The sequence below is a fragment of the Phoxinus phoxinus genome (assembly GCF_949152265.1).
Source record: "Phoxinus phoxinus genome assembly, chromosome: 4".
In the NCBI taxonomy this organism is placed as follows: Eukaryota; Metazoa; Chordata; class Actinopteri; order Cypriniformes; family Leuciscidae; genus Phoxinus; species Phoxinus phoxinus.
In genome coordinates, this window is record NC_136879.1 from 12,405,198 (window position 1) to 12,425,362 (window position 20,165).

The following is a 20,165-nucleotide window of genomic DNA, read 5'->3' on the forward strand; positions in this document are numbered from 1 at the left end:
TGTCATGTGGGCTCGTGCTGTATCTCCTGCTGCGGACATATCGGGTCGTGCATGTTCGGGACTCCTGATAAATAATTTGTAAATAGTTGATGAAGAAAAACTGTATTTGTTGGAATTCTCGTTTATTGCTGATTGAACTGTAGTATTTTTTAGTCATGATGGACATGGAGGTGAATGTTTGATCCATGGAATATAAATCAAATAGAGTGATTCAACTGTAAGCTTTCATATGCCCAAGGAAAACAACCTGATAGAGAAATGGTAGGATATTGCAATTTTATTTTACTTGCAGCAAATGTTCTGTATACTATACATTTTGCTTTATTGCATTTTTATTGATGTGTGTACAGTATATGCAGTTGAGTGCATGAATACATCTCAGTTTATAAATCTCTTGCAGAATGTATACAGACATATGAGATAAGAGATATGATATTAGAGAAATATAAGAGATATGATATCTAATTGTTTAATTGCCCTTCAGAATTACTGCATTCAAAATGTAGGGCTGTATGTAATAAAAATTAAATTATAGGGCTATATAAAATAATAACATACAGATCATCCTCACTGTAAAATACAAATCTGTTGAAAAACAGAAACTACTGGTAATTGTCTGCCAGGACATTTTCTGTTAAGGTTACAGACATTTCCTTTAACCCTAAAACAATAACACAATATAATGCGTAATTCAAAATATGAAGGAAAACCCCTTTTTAGGGTGCTGTCAACAAAAGTTTACATCCATTTTAGAGATGTTACATGCATGATCTCAAGGTCATAGCTATTATTGAGAAGAACTCAAAATGCTGGAAAAGTTGTGCGGTGGGATTTTTCTTAAAATGGTGGGCAGCTTCACTCAGGACGAAACAGGGACGATCACAAAATATATAAACCGTCACTGATCATTGACAAATCTATACTATAGCTGGGATCTATACTTTGAACATGATCATTTATAAATACAGTTATTATTTTGTAATGTGGAGCAGTATCTGTAATGTGAAATAGCTTAATCGGGGCAGTACTAAATAAAAAAGCTAAATGCTCTTTTATATTATTTTTTCAAAAATAAACATAATGCAGATTCTGCCAAGGGTAAGCAAACCTATGCCCTTATATAAAAATAAAGTACCGGTACTAGTCTACCTTCATTAGTTTAGCCTTGCCTGAATATGATTAGTTTTGGAGGATGAATTATTCTAATTTAGGAGGTTTTTTTTAGTTATATTTTTGAAACCAACATACAAATCCACTTGTAGAGAAAGCAAACATTGTGCAATAGAATGTTTGACGTAAAATCTTTTAATAACTGATATATAGCCCTAGTGATAACTAGTCTTGGTCTTCACTGTGTATTATTATTACAAACATTAGTTCTTGCTGTGTGAATGTAATCTTCAGTATTGTCTCTACACAACATGTCAAATGGCTGTGTGTTTAACTCTCGTGTCCAGTATGGATTCATCAACACATGTTTGAAGTCTCTAGTGATTGACAGATTTGGAGAAGAGACATGGGACAAACTAAGGTGAGCATCCATAACACTCCTATAAATGACTTGATTTTACACCGAAAAATCCTGGTTTTGATTGGATTTTTGCAGGGATCAGGCGAGGGTTCAAGACACCTTCATGACTTATGAAGTGTACACAGATGACATCACCATGCAGTTAGTGACAGAGGCCTGCAAGATGCTCGGTAAAGCACGTTCACTTCTTTCTTAAGACTGTGTTTGGTTTTCAGAGCACCCAGCAATATTTATTAGAAAGAGCGTGCTTGTTCTTTATCACCTAAGTCAAAGTTAACGTACACTTTCTGTGTTTATCCAAAGACCTTGAACAAAGTGTGTTGCTGAGGCAGTTTGGAGAATACTTCTTTGAATTCTGCAAAAGGTCTGGATATGATCATATGTTGCGCACCCTTGGAGGAAATCTGTTTGAGTTCATGGAGAATCTGGACTCACTGCACAGCTATCTCTCTCTTTCCTACAAGGTAAAGTGAGCAGGACATTATTATTCTCATAAACATCTTGAGGAGAATTTCGATCAAAGACACTGTTTCATAATTTATTTGTTAATCCAGAATTAATAGCCACTTTTGATGTGCCAAAATAGGACCTTTCATTCTCACTCAATATTACTTTTTTTTCTGAGTTAGTGATTTATTCATTCATGCATTCAGAATCATTTATAAATATTTATTCTTGTGAAAAGAACCGCAAAAAACATATGGTTATATGGTGTGATCTGTCATGCATCTAGGCAAAATATCTATTGCAAATTTGTGTTGTATTTATTTTAGGAAATGAACGCACCATCATTCCGTGTCGAAAAAAACAATGACGGCACTTTGCTGTTACACTACTACTCAGACCGACGAGGTCTTTGTCATATTGTCCCTGGTAAACATCTATCTATCTATCTATCTATCTATCTATCTATATTGTCCCTGGTAAACATCTATCTATCTATCTATCTATCTATCTATCTATCTATCTATCTATCTATCTATCTATCTATCTATCTATCTATCTATCTATCTATCTATGCTAGCTATATGTGCATAAGGAATTAATGACATTTTCTGTTTGGTCAATTTCTGATGCTGTAGGTATCATTGGAGCTGTGGCCAAAGACTTCTTTAACAGCACCATAAAGATGGAAATAGTGAACCAGATAGAGGAAGTTGAGAGGATGGGGAAAAAGGAGCATATTGTTTTCCTCATCACACCAGTGTTCTTAGACAAAGTACGCACTAAAAATGCTTTCTAACCAACTCTACACAATTTATTTTTGGTGTTCTAGATATATGTTGTAACATCCATATTAATAATAATTGTATTACTTCACAGTTATATACAACATTATGTATACTTATTGAGGATAAGGGTTTTGATTGGGCATATACAGTAAAATACACCTTCACTGTTTTCTTTCCAGGACTTTTCTAAAAGGTCCCTCCTGAAGAAGTCTAAAAATCCTGTGCAGAAAAACCACTGGGGCACAGTCAGAAGCTTGATACATCCAGAAAAGGGTAAAGATAGAATAAAATTATGTTCTAGGAAGACCATGATGTATATGAGATGCAACAAAATTGACAATTATTATTTTAATTCTACAGTTATGTATACCTCATAGCTGAGCCTCATTTTGTGTCAATCACAAAATGATGGTAAAGATTTGTAATCAGCAACATTCTTATGTTACTAATTTTCTAAACAAATTACCATGTTTTCCTGAGATGAATTGTTGTCACGGAGTCACCAGATCAGCACGCTCCGCCCACTCGTTCACTCTCCCCGGAAATCTAATTCACCATCATCATCCACACACACTATAAAGAGGCACTTCTCCTTCACTTCATTGTCTGGTCTCGTCTTTACGTGCGCTTTACAGACTCCTCTCTGATACTTACCGTTGCCTACTTACCTCAAGGATTCCTCCTCTGAACTTTGTCTCCGATCATCCGTCATCTGTCTACTGCCTTCAGCCTGCCGAATCCTCTTCCATCACCTGCAAATAATCAAGATTAACGTTCAGCTAAGTTCACCATCCAGTTCTGATTCTCCGATACATACTCACCAGTCTCCTCTGCTGTTCCACTCCGTGCCTCTGTTCAATAATAACTATATTTGAATTCATTACCTGTCTGCTTCTCTCTGTACCGTGACAGAAGACCAGACCACATGCAGAGCCCCACGGACACTGCAACAAATCGTCCCACCGACGATCTTTCCCTTTAACCTTCTACGTCAGACAACCCACCTACCGTTCCCGCTGATGTTGTTCAAGCCGCACGTCTATCACTCCTGCACTCAGCACCCACTGCCTAGTCCGCTGCCTCTGCTAGTCCTATAGCCTGACCTGCGATTTATAAACCACCTCGGATTTATCAGTTCACGAGTTATTCAACCTACGCCCAGCCAATAATTCCGTCAGCGCTTACGTTCTCCAGTTCCGCACTCTAGCTGCCGCTAGCGGCTGGAATGAGACTGCACTGCTCACCGCCTTTCGTCAGGGACTCAACGCTGAACTGATGGTTCAAAGCTCCGTCAACTGGTTGTATATGATGACACAATGGGTATAGAGAACTTCACCCAAAAGGCCACCCGAGTTTCTCAAAGTCTCACTGCCAGTTTTCTCCCGAATCCCGCTGCATATCCTCCGCCCTCTGCACCATCAGTCGGCCTTCCAGCACCAGAACCCATGCAGGTAGACTCCTATCACCTAACACATGCGTAGCGTCAGCGAAGAATTCTCAATCAACTGTGTTTGATCAATCTCAGGATTTGAGGATTAGCACCATCCAAGGAAAGATCTTCAAAGTCTCGTCCTCTCTCATCCTCCACTCCGGAACAACCAGCGCTCTCCATCAACTCTACCACCGTTGAGAGTCCAGAGGTGGATCACAAAGTGGAGAATCCTCCAGAATACCGGGCGTTCCAGGATGTCTTCAGTAAGCGGATGGCAAACCAACTTCCACCACATGGGCCATGGGACTGTGCAATCGACCCACTAACTGGGACTACTCTGCCCAAAGGCATAGTATATCCACTGTCCATCCTGGAACAGAAGGCCATGGAGGAGTATTTCCAGGAGGCACTTCAACAACAATTCATCAGACCATATACTTCCCGTACCGCTTCAAGCTTCTTCTTTGTTGCCAAAAAGGATGGAGGCTTGAGTCGTGCATCGACTACCGTCACCTCAACTGCCAAACAGCTATCCACTTCCTCTGGTCCCGGCTGCTCTGGAACAGCTACGGGGAGCTCCCATCTTCTCCAAGCTAGACCTGCGGAGCGCATACAACCTCATTCGTATACGCGAGGTGATGAGTGGAAGACTGCCTTCTGGACACTACGAATTTTGGGTCATGCCGTACGGCCTGTCTAACTCACCGGCTGTCTTCCAGGGCTATAAGAATAAGGTGTCCCGGGAATTTTTTCAACGATTCGTCATGGTCTACATAGACAACATCCTCATCTACTCCCGGAACCTGGCCGAACATCGCCTCCATGTGATGCAGGTCCTCGAGAAGCTCCGTCATCACCATCTCTACCTCAAGTTGGAGAAATGAGAGTTCCATATCACCTCCGTCCAATTCCTGGGGTATGTCATCGACCAACATGGCATCCAGATGGACCAGAGGAAGGTGGATACCATCCAGAACTGGCCTCAACCCACTTCCATCAAAGAACTCCAGTGCTTTCTAGGATTTGCAAACTTCTATAGATGGTTCATTCGCAACTATAGCCTTCTCAGTTCACCTCTGACCTCTGCTCTCAAAGGCCGGCCCAATTCTCTGTCCTTAACCCCGGCAGCATCGGAAGCTTTCCAACAACTCAAAATGGCCTTCCAAACCTCTCCGATCCTGGTCCACCCTAATCCAGATCTCCCATTCAACGTCGAGGTGGACGCCTCGTCCGCCAGGGTCGGAGCGGTCCTCTCTCAGCGGCAGGGGGATCCTCCTAAACTCCATCCATGTGCCTTATATTTGAAAAAGCCTTACCCGGTGGAGCAGAACTACGACATTGGTTATCAAAAGTTGCTTGCCATCAAGCTAGCTCTAGAAGAGTGGAGATACTGGCTAGAGGGAGCACATCACAAATTTTAGGTCATCAAAAATCATTGTAACCTCAAGTACCTGTGAGAAGCTCAGAGATTTAACTCGTTGGGCTTTATTCTTCACAAGTTTTAATTTCACCGTCTCATATCGACCTGGGGATAAGAACTGTAAGGCACATGCCTTATCACGTCTTCATCGACCTGATTCTTCTCCTGAACCTATCCTCCCTCCAGCCATGATCGTCAGTCCTATAAAATGGGCCATCGTTGAACAAATTACCCAAGCCACTCGCTCCAACCCTGCTCCGCCAGGACGTCCAGAAGGGCTCCTCTACGTTCCACCCACCTTTCGTCTGCCCCTTCTGGACTCAGCTCATACATACCCAGGTAGCCAACGTACCCTCTCGCTCCTACGTCAACGCTACTGGTGGCCCACCATGACTCAGGACATCTCCCGGTACGTCAAGGGATGCTCAGTCTGTGCCATTAACAACACTCCCTGGAAACTCCCTGAAGGAAAGATGGTCCCCCTGCCAATTCCACATCGTCCATGGTCACATCTGGGCATCAACTTTATGACGGACCTACCATCTTCAAACAACCACACCTGCGTATTTGTCTTAGTAGATCGCTTCTCAAAGGCCTGTAAGTTAATTCCCCTCAAGGGACTGCCAACTGCCTTCAAAGCGGCTGAAGCATTGTTCCAGAACGTTTTCCTCAACCCTGCACATTTCGGCAACCCCGAAGACATTGTATTAGACCGGGGTTCCCCAATTCATCCCGAGTCTGGTAAACATTCTTCAAACTCCTCTGAGTATTCGTTACCATCCTCAAACTAACAACCAGACTGAGCGGAAGATCCAGGAAATCGGGAGATACCTGAGGTCCTACTGCCACCAGAACCTGGACAGCTGGAGCCAATTCCTCCCGTGGGCTGAATACATCCAGAACTCCCTATGACAATCCACCACAGGGCTCACCCATTTCAAATGTATCCTGGGATCCTCCTCTATTCCCTTGGCCGGGTAAGCCCTCGGAGGTTCCAGCTGTCAACCACTGGTTCGAGCAGAGCGAGAGGGTATGGCACTCAGCTCATGTGCATCTCCAACAGGCAGTGCGGAGACGCAAGAGACAAGCAGGCACCAGTTGGACATCAACGCCTTGCTACCATCCATGCCAGAAGGTATGGCTCTCGACATGGGACATCCGTCTCCACCTGCCTTGCCGTAAGCGGAGTCCATTGTACATGGGTCCATTCACCGTGCAGAGGCAGCTCAACGAGGTCACCTACGGGCTAAACCTTCCCCCTCACTACAGAATCTCACCATCTTTCCATGTTTTCTGCTCCCACAGAATCTGGTGGCGATGAAGTACCTCCTCCTCCCAATATCGCAGAAGAGGAGCTTATCTACTGGGTCCGAGCTATCCTAGACTCGCGACGACGGGGTCCCAGGCTGGAGTACCTCATCGACTGGGAGGATTACGGTCCCGAGGAGTGCTCCTGGGTAACTCGTCATGATATCCTCGATCCTACACTCCTCAAACAATACCATACAGAACACCCAGATCAACCGGCTCCCAAGGGTCGAGGTAGGCCTCGTCGTCGTCCCATCCAGCTGTCAGGAACCACCCGTGGAGGAGGCGGTACTGTCACGGAGTCACCAGATCAGCACCCACTCGTTCACTCTCCAAGGAATTATAATTCACCATCATCATCCACACACACTATAAAGAGGCACTTCTCCTTCACTTCCTTGTCTGGTCTTGTCTTTACGTGCACTTTACAGAGTCCTCTCCGATACTTACCGTTGCCTACTTACCTCAAGGATTCCTCCTCTGAACTTTGTCTCCGATCATCTGTCTACTGCCTTCAGCCTGCCGAATCCTCTGCCATCACCTGCAATCAGGATATCAAGATTAACGTTCAGCTAAGTTCAACATCCAGTTCTGATTCTCCAATACATACTCACCAGTCTCCTCTGCTGTTCCACTCCGTGCCTCTGTTCAATAAACCATATTTGAATTGATTACCTATCTGCTTCTCTCGGTACCGTGACAATTGTAGAGTAAACTTTCTCTTTATGGGTGATTGTATTAATTAGATTTTTTTCTTTCCACATCAGATAAATCTTTAAGGGGATTTGAGCCTGTGTACCCAGATAATCTCTGCATCGATCTGAAGACATTTTGCAATGCCTTCCCTTTCCACATTGTGTTTGATGAAGAAGTAAGTGATGGTTGAGGATTTACATTTATTTATTTAATATACAAGTTTATCTGAAGCAACTTATCAGATTAGTACACAAGCTAGAGCAGAACTAAAATTAAGAAAAGTAGTGGGAAAACATTTATATATACAGTTTATTATTATTATTATTGGAAGTTTGTTTATGGTTGTGAATTAGTTTTTACCCATCGAAAGCATTTGTTGAGTGATGAGCAAATATCCTAAAGTAAAATCACACTAATATTTATAAGCTAATCTGTTGAATGTCAACACTGCTGTAAAGTCGATATAAGGATATAAAGGCCATGCACAACTGAACATGCCACAGAAATCTAAGTGGCATGTGTAACAACATTCAGTGCCACTCACATGCCACTCACAACTGGATATGTCACCGGATGCATCACAACTTCCACCAGCATGTAACAGTAGCAAAATATAAGATGTGGAAAAATATAAGATGCCAATGTTGTGCAATGAATACTGCACGTGAGAGCAAAAGCTCACCTGCATGAGGCAGTGGTTGTACAAGCTGTGTCATTGGCTGTCATCTTCTTAGTCAGAGTCAAGTGTTTGTTGTTGGTTATTATTTGCGTAAAATTGAAAAGAATCTCAGAATGTTATTTCAGAATGTAAAACAGAATTAAAAGCAGAATTATCAATCTGAGCTAAGCAATCTTCACCGGGAAATGCCATGGAAAAAAGTGTTTTCGGTGTGCAGATATTTTACACAAGTTAGGCTTTATTCTTATATACTATATACATGTGCATTTGTATGAGCACAAATTTCTATATTAATTTTGTTAATTAATATATTTGACAGCAGACCTGTCCAGTGGAATGAGGACAGATGATTGGGAGTTCACTCAGTGAAAGTGAAAGGAAAGAGATTGGTCTGTAATTTTCGACTGCTGTGGGGTTCCGTGTTATTTCTTTGAGCCTTCTTAAATGTGGAAGGTTGCCATGTTGTTACAGACGTGTTGATAAAGTGACTGAGAGGGCTATAGTTTTAACATTTTCTGCATTGCTCAGTGTCTAATATTTTTTTTATTAAGTCATTGATCTTTTCTTCTACTCAATGCATCCATACAGCTACAGGTTAGACAGGCAGGGGTGACTATTCAGAGATTTGTGCCAGAGTTACAGACCAGGTGTGGCCAGCTGGATCAATATTTCACCATCCAGAATCCAAAGGTGACTTTCAACATCTGCAGCATCCGCAAGTTCATTAATAGCCATTTTATTTTGCGGACAAAAAGAGAAATAATGCCTATGGCTTGGAAAGAGAGACCCATGCTAGAACTGAGAGGTGAGAATTCTCAGCCATTTATTCCTGATGGTTTCTGCTGTTCTGTCAAAAATTCTATTATTTTTTTATCTGTAAAATGAGCTGTATGTATATTAATTGAAATGAAGGTGGTGTGGGGAATAAGGTGGTATGTGTCTCTTTGTCTGTAGTTTTCTTACCTGTTCCTGAAGACATCCATGAATGTCTCTTTTGTCTGACACACCCATTTCAGGTCTTGGAGTCTCTACCAATAATGTCCTGAATCAAGTGTGTTTAAGGAGACATACTAAATGTGCACTGCTAGGGGAGGTCCAGGAACAGAGTTAAGAAAGTCTCAGGTTACCTATGTAACCCGGTTCCCTGAGAGGGAACGAGATACTGCTTCATGGCATTGGCAAATAGGTGCCTGAGAAACACTCCATCAGATTATAATGTCTGGGACTTTGAATCTGCTTAATGGAGTTGATATTATGAGAACAACAACACCAACATCGACAAACCAAGGGGAAATCAGAATCAGAATGATCGTTATTTGCCAAATATGTTCACAAACACAAGGAATTTGTCTTGGTGACAGGAGCTTCCAGTGCAGAAGAAAATACAGACATGATGCAGACATACTTGATAGTGCAGACATAGGAATTACACAGTAGAAATGAAATATAACAATAATATAAGAAACACAAATTTAAATAATGCGATATATACAGCAGTAGAAGAAAAAAATATATATTGATGAATGTACAGATATGTTATTTATAAGTGAACAGTTTATGATGTAATTTACAGATGTAAAATTGTAGATGTTATGTACAAATGTTATGGTATGTACAGTTAAGAGAGTTTAAATTTTTCAGGCTGAATGTAGCCTGTGGGGAAAAAACTGTTCTTGTGCCTGGCTGTTCTGATGCTCAGTGCTCTGTAGCGCTGGCCAGAGAGCAACAGTTCAAAGAGAGACTGGGCTGGGTGTGTGGGGTCCAAAGGGATGTTCTTAGACCTTTTACTTAGCCCAGGTGTAAAGATCTTGGAGGGTGGGCAGGGGGGAACCAATAATCTTCTCAGTCGCCCTGACTGTCCGTTGTAGTCTCCTGATGTCTGATTTGGTAGCTGAACCAAACCAGACAGTCATTGATGAGCACATGATAGACTTGATTATGGCCGAGTAGAACTGTTTCAGCAGCTCCTGTGGCAGGTTGAACTTCCTTAGCTGGTGAAGGAAGTACAACATCTGCATATGAGTGTCCCACTTCAGGTCCTGAGAGATGGTGGTGCCCAAGAACCTGAATGACTCCACTGCTCCCACAGTGCTGTTCATGATGGTGAGTTGGGGGAGTTCAGGGGGATTTCTCCTTAAGTCCACTATCACTGTTTTGAGCGTGTTCAGCTCAAGGTTGTTATGACTGCACCAGACAGCCAGATGTTAAACCTCCAGTCTATAAGCACACTCGTCATCATTTTAGATGAGGCCGATGACTGTTGTGTCATCTGCAAATTTCATGAGCTTGACAGACTGGTCTTTGGAGGTGCAGTCATTTGTGTACAGGGAGAAGAGCAGTGGAGAGAGGACGCAACCCTCAGGAGCACCATTGCTGATAGTGAGGGTCCTGGATGCAGCCTCCTTACTGCGCCCACCAAAGCAGACCAAGAGTTGGGTGGATTCACACCACTGGCCTAAGCGGTGGACGTAAATCCTAAGGGCCCGGATTGGACATAAAAAATCCAGTCTTTCTTGCTCCAGCAGAAGGCACCTTTAGGACATAATCCGGCCTATGGGTGTAATAGACTAGTCAAGGGGAAAAGTCTAAACAGGAGGAGGCTACTGACAGTGCCTGAAAATCTTCTACTCTTTTAAAGTCAGTGTTATAAAAAGAGACACTTTAAAAGTCAGTAACTTTTGAGGCTGACTGTAGGGACTCAAATGAATCCAAGTCAAGTCTCCTTTATTTATATAGCGCTTTATACAATACAGATTGTTTCAAAGCAGCTTTACAGTGATAACAGGAAAATTATGCATTTCTTCTATTGTTCAGCTGAAGTCAGTTCAGTGTTGATTCAGTTCCGTTGTAAAGATCATCAATTATTAAATTAGTTCATTTAATCTATAAAGCAGTCCTGCAAAAAAAAAATTGTTATCATCCAGCTCAGGCCAGTTTTCATACAGCAGTGTCAGTACAGTCAGATCGATAATATTGTTGAATATTAAGTGTTCTCAACTAAGCAAGCCAGAGGAGGCAATGGCAAGGAACCCAAACTCAATCAGGTTACAGAATAGAGAAAAAACCTTGTGAGAAACCAGAAACCTGCCCCTGATAAACCTTTCAAGATGACTGAAAGATCCGAGCAAGGGACTTGTGGCCTGAAGATAGTCTTACGCCGACTGGCACTGCGCAAAAAGCTGAAGACTTGGGGATGTTTCCCAATAGAAGCTCCATCAATAGGTATATTAATAGCCGAGAGCTTCCACTTCATAGCATACAGCTTCCTCATGGAGGGATCTCTAGAACTTAAAATAGTCTCAACAATCTCTATTGAAGAACCAGAATCCATGAGCTGGTACCCCTCCCAAACCCAAAGCTTCCAGTCTCTGGTCGGGGGTGATATATTGACCCCTGCACTTGAGAAAGAAGGTCCCTTCATCCAAAAATGAACCCCTGCTAGAACTCCCGGAAACAGAGCTATCGGAGGAAAGGCAAACCTGAGAAACTTCCCATGATCTGGCAATATCTCAATGTGGAAGTATGCGTCCTTCAAATCTATCATCACAAACCAATCCTTGGTTAGAATTTGTGACACGATAAGTTTCAGCGTTGACATCTTGAACCTGTATGTCCACGGAGTAGGGATCAAGCAACTCAGATCTTGAATGGGACGCAACCCCTGTCCTTCTTAGGAACCAGGAATTAGCAAATGTAAAAGGCTGATTCTCTGTTGGGAAGAGGTATGATGTTCGATGGCCCCTTTGGCCAAGAGAGACTGAAGTTCCAAGGACATAATATCTGTTTGAACCGAGTGTAGTACTATGGGCTGTACTCCAGTAAAACAAAGTGTACGTGAGGCAAACTGGATCCTGTAACTCTTTTCTTTTGAGAACCCATTGAGATACATTCGGCAGAAGTCAACACACTGCCAAATTATCTAAAATAATTTGGTATCATCTTATCGATAACCGGAAGAGATGTGGTCTGTTCGCTTTCCTGTAACAGCCTGCTGGGAGAGAACAATCCAACAGGTAGCACTGACTCTTTTTCTCTTTTTGCACATAATGGCATGGTGTGGACCAACTCGCATCAGGTGACTCCTCAAGACAAAGAAGCTGATGGTGTGTTTCTCAGGCATCTATATATAGTCTCGGTGACATGCTCTTCAGACAAAGGCTCACACAGAACCATTCCCATAATGTCAACGCCATGACGCAGTGTCAAAGTTCCTATTCAAAACTTATAATAATAGCATATTGTATTTTTGACCAAATCTGTACTTGATTATTTTATCTTATATTTAGATTTATTTTCCAGACAAATTAGAATTATTAGAATTATTAGAATTCATTTCTGCATTCATTAATTCAGATTTCCCCCTTTTTCATCTCCTTATGTCCACCTCACACCCTTTTGTACCTTTAGGAAATATCAAAGAAACCGTTCTAATGACTGTGGTTTAGTGACTTAATCACACTAAAATGTGGTGTCTCATCTGTAACTTTAGACTGTAACTAGCCCCATATTTAACATTATCTGCCTTAATGCATTTGCCTCTATACCTCTTTCTTAATATTTTCTTACTTCCTTCTCCCAGGACAAATGATATGGATGCCTCTGTTGCATTGCATGCTGTACCTAGCTTCACCCTTACTTCGCAGCTTGCAGGAGCTGGAGGAGCACTGCATGCACCTCTCTGATATTGCTCCACATGACGCTACGCGTGATCTGATCCTGCTTAACCAGCAGCGTCTAGCGGAGATGGAGCTATCCAACCAGCTAGAACGGAAAAAGGAAGAGCTCCATCATCTCTCAAAACACCTTGAGGAAGAAAGGCAGAAGACAGAAAATCTACTCTATGCCATGCTGCCTAAACATGTTGCCAACCAGCTGAAAGAGGGCAAGAAAGTGGAGGCAGGTGAATCAATCAAATGGAGGGATGGATGGTTAGGCAATCAGCGAATGCAATGAGTAAGGTTTCAGTAGAAGTGGTGAGACACAAGTACCCACAATCTACCTCTTTAGTATTTTCAATTAAAGCTAGGCATTCATTCCAGTTAAATTCTCCATTGTAATGTGCTAGGTTCTCATTTGATTAATTCATTTATAATTAAGTAATTTAAATTTCATTCAGTAATTACACAACCACCTCTCAAATTGCCCAAAATTAACTTAAATGCACAGTAAGTTTTAACATCTGTGTCTGAAAGTGCAACTGGGTGACAAGAGAAAGAGGGGAACATGATCAGGAAAGGATCTTGAGCTGTGACTTGTTGCAAAAAAAATTACAACCATCATAATTTCTATTTAATATGTTTAACAAAGCCAAATCTAAATGTACCCTCATATATTTATTTAACTACCCCTTACGGTAATCACACCCCTGGGTGGCAATCACTGCTCTAGAACATCTTTGGATCAGGATTGATTCTACTATATGCATTTACTGGAACTAATTCAGCCCATGTTGGACATAATGCATCAGGAGGACTTAACATATCTTTTTATGACATGTTATAAAATAATTATTACTCTACTGTTGGGGACCAGGATGCAAAGATGTTCATGGTTAGGGCAGGCACAGCTGAAGACTACCAAGGCGGAGCGGAAGACCAAAGTGGAGCCGGTGAAGCTGGAGACCACATTGGGGCTGGTGGAGCAGAGAGTCCAGAGAGATCAGGGTCAGCCATAGTAGCCGTGACAGGGGGCACAGAGAGTTCAGAGACGACCTCCTTGGCCATTACTGGACAGGCAGAAGGGTCAGAGATGGCCTTTTTTTGCCATTAGCGGACAGGCAAAGGTTTCAGAGATGGCCTACTTGGCCACAACTAGGCAGACAGAAGGTTTCCTTAGCAAACACTGCTACCTTAGGAGGAGCTGTAGCAGATGCCGTTGGCTCGAGAGGATCTGCAGAAGTGTGTGCGGCCCAAACATTCAAGATGACAGTTGCCATCACAAGTAGCACCAATGACAGTGGAAGAACATCTGGGAGCACCTGAAAACCTGAAGAATTGAGACCACCAGACTTGAGACCACCGAGGGACCACCTCAATTAAAAGAGACCACCGTAGTAAAATACGGTCCTTAGTAAAATACAATTCAATGAGTTCAAAGTCCGGGAAGTCAGTGAGAATGTCTCTGGTGTGGTCCTCAAGAGAACGTTTGCCTTTACAGAGCTGGATTAACCTGATTTCTGGATCCACAATAGTTTAATCTTCTGTAACATTGAATGAACTCAAAATCATGGGAGAGCTGGATCCAAGTGCACACTGGGTAATAGACTAACAAGATACACCTGAACACAATCAGGGAACTAATCAAGGAAAAAACTACACAGGACTACAACAATGGCACACAGGACAGGAAACAGTTACATAACAAGTACCCTTCACACAGTCAATTAGGTGATTATTTCAGCATGTCATAAGGGTTTCGAGACTAAACCTGCATCCACTTAGAATTTGTTTCCTTTTTAGACAGTTGTTTTTGGTTTTTGGTATCGCACGGGATTACATTTAAGGTGTGTGCACTTGTAGACATATAGTTGGGGCAGCATCAATGCACAACTTTACTTGAGAAAATTACTTCAACACATCTTACTCTACCATGTGTCTTTTAGATACATACAAATATATTAAATTGTAATCATACATTTAAATTGTATGATTACAAAGTCTTAAAAAGTCTTAAAAAGTCCCGTGTTGAGTCAAATTAAGCCGCAGGCTCCACTCCTGGTGGTGCCCTTCCATCAATTCCTTTAAGTTTCAGCTTTGCAACCATACTCCCCCCGGAACCCAAAAGACTCGTGGGAGGTTTGGGAAGACTCGTGCCCGGCGTGTCATGGGAATAACGCCGCCGGATTGCGGGTCGGCATCGTTTACGGTCGGAACTACGACGGTATCTGATCGTCTTCGAACCTCCGACTTTAGTTCTTGATTAATGAAAACATTCTTGGCAAATGCTTTCGCTCACGTCCGTCTTGCGCCGGTTCAAGAATTTCCCCTCTAGCGGCGCAATACGAATGCCCCCGGCCGTCCCTCTCAATTGATGGCCCCGGGTTCCAGAAACCCACAAAATAGAACCGGAGTCCTATTCCATTATTCCTAGCTGCGGTATTCAGCGGCGACGGGCGGCCTGCTTTGAACAGTCTAATTTTTTCAAAGTAAACGCTTCGGGCCCTGAGGACTGGACACCCAATTAAGGGCATCCGGGGGGCGCCGTGAGGCAGGGGTCCGGGACAGGCAGTGGCTCGCCTCGCGGCGGACCGCCGGCCCGCTCCCGAGATCCAACTACGAGCTTTTTAACTGCAGCAACTTTAGTATACGCTATTGGAGCTGGAATTACCGCGGCTGCTGGCAACAGTCATCAACCATATCACCCTGTAGCCCAAGACTGGTTTCCCACTGAAGCTAAGCGGGGCTGAGCCTGGTTAGTACTTGGATGGGAGACCTCCTGAGAAAACCAGGTTGCTGCTGGAAGAGGTGTTAGTGTGGCCAGCAGGGGGCGCTCACCCTGTGGTCTGTGCGGGTCCTAACGCCCCAGTGTAGTGACGGGGACACTATACTGACAAAGAGCGCCGTCCTTCGGGTGAGACGTTAAACCGAGGTCCTGACTCTCTGTGGTCATTAAAAATCCCAGGATGTCTTTCGAAAGAGTAGGGGTGTAACCCCGGCATCCTGGCCAAATTTGCCCAGTGGCCTCTGTCCATCATGGCCTCCTAATCATCCTCCTATATATACTAATTGGCTTCATCACTGTCTCCTCTCCACCAGTTAGCTGGTGTGTGGTGGGTGTTCTGGCGCAATATGGCTGCCGTCGCATCATCCAGGTGGATGCTGCACATTGGTGGTGGTTGAGGAGATTCCACCCTTCTATGTAAAGCGCTTTGAGTGTCCAGAAAAGCGCTATATAAATGTAATGAATTATTATTATTAAATTAAAACATGGAAAGTTTATTAAAATTATGTTTTGAATTAAATTTCTTTTTCTAGCATATATTTCCACACTCATGCTGCATATCACCTGAGGGTACTCAGTTGGAGTTCAGGTCAATAAAAAGTCTTAATCTGTCTTAAATGTTATAACAGAAGTCTTAGCGATTTTAAAAAGTCATAAATATGGGGATCAAAGAAAAAGTATTGTGATACAGACAAATGTGATTATTAAATTGCAAAAGGCTATAATTTAATTTAATTCAATAAATGTGCACTCTAAACATATCAAAGTAAAACGAGGTACAATCTCTGTGTTTCAGGACAGTTCGCAATTAATGAATACTGCACATTTATGCAAAATTTATGCATTAATTATGAAATACTGTTGATGAATTATGACAGCATTTACTTTATGGCTACAAATGCCATATGGCTTTATGGCATTTACATTTTTTCCTTACCGGGACTATAGTCAAATCTTGACTCTACAGTGCTTTTCTTTTAGGCGAGTTTGAAGAGTGCACCATCCTCTTCAGTGATGTGGTGACCTTCACAGATATCTGCTCTGAGTGTGAACCCATCCAGATTGTTTCCATGCTCAATTCTATGTACCTGAAGTTTGACCGTCTTACCTCTGTACACAATGTTTACAAGGTGAGCCTTAGTCATGATGATTTTTCTTAAATGTAAGAATAAATTGGTTTATTTTGATTTGAATGATAAGTGTTGCAAAATGTGTTCGGCAGGTTGAGACAATTGGAGATGCTTACATGGTTGTTGGTGGTGTGCCAATCCTGATGTCAAGTCACACGGAGCGTGTTGCCAACTTCGCCCTAGGCATGATCATAGCTGCAAAAGAGGTTACTAACCCTGTGACTGGTTGCCCTATTCAGGTGATGGTTATCTTTGATTAATGCTTTTGACTTGAGATTCAGTGTTTTTAGTCTGTAATTTCAAGCCAGACCTGCTTTTCTAAAATTCACATTTCCATGAGAAACATTATAAATCTTCAGATGTTTTGTGGGTTTAGGAAAGAGTTTGGATTGATTTTTGCCACCAAAAAAAATCATTTCATCTTATTCATATCTTATTTATACTCTCTGTTTTTAAATATACTTCTATTAAAGTGGTGTTTTGCGTCCCAGATTCGGGTGGGCTTGCACAGTGGACCAGTGTTGGCAGGGGTGGTCGGTGAGAAGATGCCTCGCTACTGTTTATTTGGAGATACAGTTAACACGGCATCCCGAATGGAGAGTCATGGCCTGCCTGACAAAATCCACATTAGTCCCAGTGTTTACCAGTGAGAAGCATTACAATATGTCCTTTGTCTTACAGTTACTTCAAATAATCTCTGTTTGGCACTGTAAATACACAGTATATATATAAACCTTAACATAGATTAAATACTTATTTGCCTGATTTCTTGTTAACAGTGCTCTAAGAAATAAAGGCTATCAGATGGAGGAGCGTGGAGAGATAGAGGTAAAAGGTAAAGGAAGAATGCAAACCTACTTCCTACAGAGGAACCTGAAAGTGACCGAGAGTGAGATCATGGGGCTTTTGGTGCACAGCACTGACTCAGTCAGGAAGATGACTCATTCGGGAAGAGACTGTGCTTCACAGCTACCTCACTATAGGCCGGCATTAAAAGGTCTGTTGAATGTCTGTTCATTCTGCGTTACCAGTTGCATGGCAAATGGATTGGTGTCCTACTATATATTCTTGATCAGGCCAAAATTCCTATTCTTTATCAGGAGAACTATAGATATGTTAAATAAACTGTTTTATATATATTATTGCATATTACTTATATATTATTAGCCAATTTATAATTGCATTGCATTTTTTGCATGAACAGTAGTGTGGGACACATCCCTGTACGGGTTTTAACCTGTATTCACCTGTCCCCAAGTTTTGGTATCAGTTGCAAATGGATTTAGCAAAAATTGCATAGTGAATCAGAAATAAACATAAAATTAAACAGCAGATATAATATATATTTTTATTGCATTCTTTTTCATTGGTACATTTTTATGACATATTTTGTACCCTACAGTGAATATATCCTGTATATGCTTGCAATAAAAAAAGAGAAACCGATTTTATTGGTCCATTCCATATAAAATTATAGTTTTATTAATAATAAATAATTATGAATTAATTAATGTACAGAAAACATCAATTATGTTACTGTTTTCTATGTCATTATCTTCTGTTTTCTTCCTTTTTTCTCTTCCTCTCTTAAAGATACCCAGAGACTGCAGAAAGGAGACAGTTGTCCATTGGTACCAATGAAATATGGAGATAGTCCAACAGAGAGCAAACCTCCCGCACAGTTTATTGAACCTCAGAAAAGCAGTATAACAGGTATCACCATGCAGTACAGCAGAACATAAAACTATAATAAATGGGGAAGTCTGATGAATATAATTTTGAGAGATAAAGGGATAATGTCCACTTTACATTAAAAAAAGTTACATTTATTTCAAACAAATGGGTGCACTGGCATTGCTTATATCATTGACTGCTATGTTCACTAACAGGTAAACCACGAGATTCGGAGAGTTATGGGAGTCTTTACAGTGAGAAAAGCTCATTGGACGAGCTCACACAGGAGAGCACACCCAACAAGACTGACAATAAGAAACCTTCAATTGATAAGCGGAGGAAACATGTTCACACTAGGTTCTGTGTGTTATTCTGATCTGTTTCATGAGCCCAGGTGTATCCAATATGTTATACTGTAACTGTCTGAGACAAGCTAATAGTCATGTACTAAATGATTTGTAGTATTGTCTACACTGCATACAATCATTTCAACTTTTTTAGCCTTTAGATGTAATTTTTCCCTTTTTACTATTTTCTAAAATGAGTGTCCCCTGGGCAATACTTGATATCAGGAGCGTGACCCCAAAAAGATTTTGGAAAAAATATTTTCGGGACTACAACCTCAAAGCCTCTGGACTGTCAATGGCCCTGATATCTTATGTAGATTTTAAAGGGGCAGATCTTAAAGGGGCTATATGCAGAATTCAGAAACACTTGTTATTAGTGACACCGGTGGCCATTAAGTGAACTGCAGCCGGCACACCGCGCATAAGAAACTGAACGAGATTCAATGCCCCACAGCCCGATATACTCACTTTGACAAAGTTCAAAGCTCTCTCACGCTGCTGAGAATGGCGAGATGAATATCTGTATAACATATGTGCTGCACGCTTTTAACTCAATAACAAAATAAACACACTGCACAAATGACAGCGATTTTTGCACCAGCTCTGCAATTCACCAGCCTCATGTCATTAAAATTACACTATGATTGTTTGATTATAACGTATATTTGAGACTACACTCTAAAAAATGCTGGGTTGTTTTAACCCAAATCTGGGTCAAATGTGGACTAGCCCAACCATTGGGTTAACATATTTAATTAAAAAATGTAACCCAACGGCTGGGTTTTTCCCTATTTGACCCAAATTTGAGTTGAAACAACCCAGCATTTTTTAGAGTGTATCGTAACACTTTCCAATAAGGTTCATTACTTAACATTAGTTAATATATTAACTAACATGGACAAACAATACATTTAATGAATGAACAATACATGAGCAATACATTTGTTACAATATTTATTAATTATGGTTAATGTTAGCTAATAAGAAATACAGCCGTTCAGTGCATTAACTAATGTTAACATATAGGCTACAACCTTTAATTTTAATAATGTATTAGTAAATAAAATGAAAAAATTGAAATTAACATTAACTAAGATTAATAAATTCTTTAGAAGTATTGTTCATTCTTAGTTCATGCTACATACAGGGTAGTTAACTAATGTTAAATAATGAAGCTTATTGTAAAGTGTTACCGAGACTATAGACTGTAAAGATCTGGCTATGCGAGACTATAGTTTGATTTTTTTTTTTTTTGCATGACACATTGACATTACAT

General features: G+C 41.4%; 1 protein-coding gene across 2 annotated transcripts; it reads left to right on the forward strand.

The window, feature by feature from the left end:
• Window positions 1–124: 124 nt before the first annotated feature.
• On the forward strand, window positions 125–19,011 carry LOC306997665 (guanylate cyclase soluble subunit beta-2-like). 2 transcript variants are annotated; one of them, XM_079611029.1, is made up of 16 exons: window positions 125–261; window positions 1,458–1,531; window positions 1,607–1,701; window positions 1,835–1,995; window positions 2,305–2,404; window positions 2,614–2,750; window positions 2,943–3,036; window positions 7,691–7,794; window positions 8,887–9,103; window positions 12,878–13,198; window positions 16,720–16,868; window positions 16,961–17,107; window positions 17,360–17,514; window positions 17,648–17,865; window positions 18,462–18,581; window positions 18,758–19,011. In XM_079611029.1, exons 1-16 carry the CDS (start codon window positions 259–261, stop codon window positions 18,916–18,918), a joined length of 2,256 nt encoding a protein of 751 aa, XP_079467155.1. In that variant the 5' UTR covers window positions 125–258; the 3' UTR covers window positions 18,919–19,011. The 2 variants fall into 2 exon arrangements, with proteins under 2 accessions (XP_079467155.1, XP_079467154.1); XM_079611028.1 differs by lacking the exon at window positions 125–261 and having other exon boundaries at window positions 1,415–1,531.
• Window positions 19,012–20,165: the final 1,154 nt, after the last annotated feature.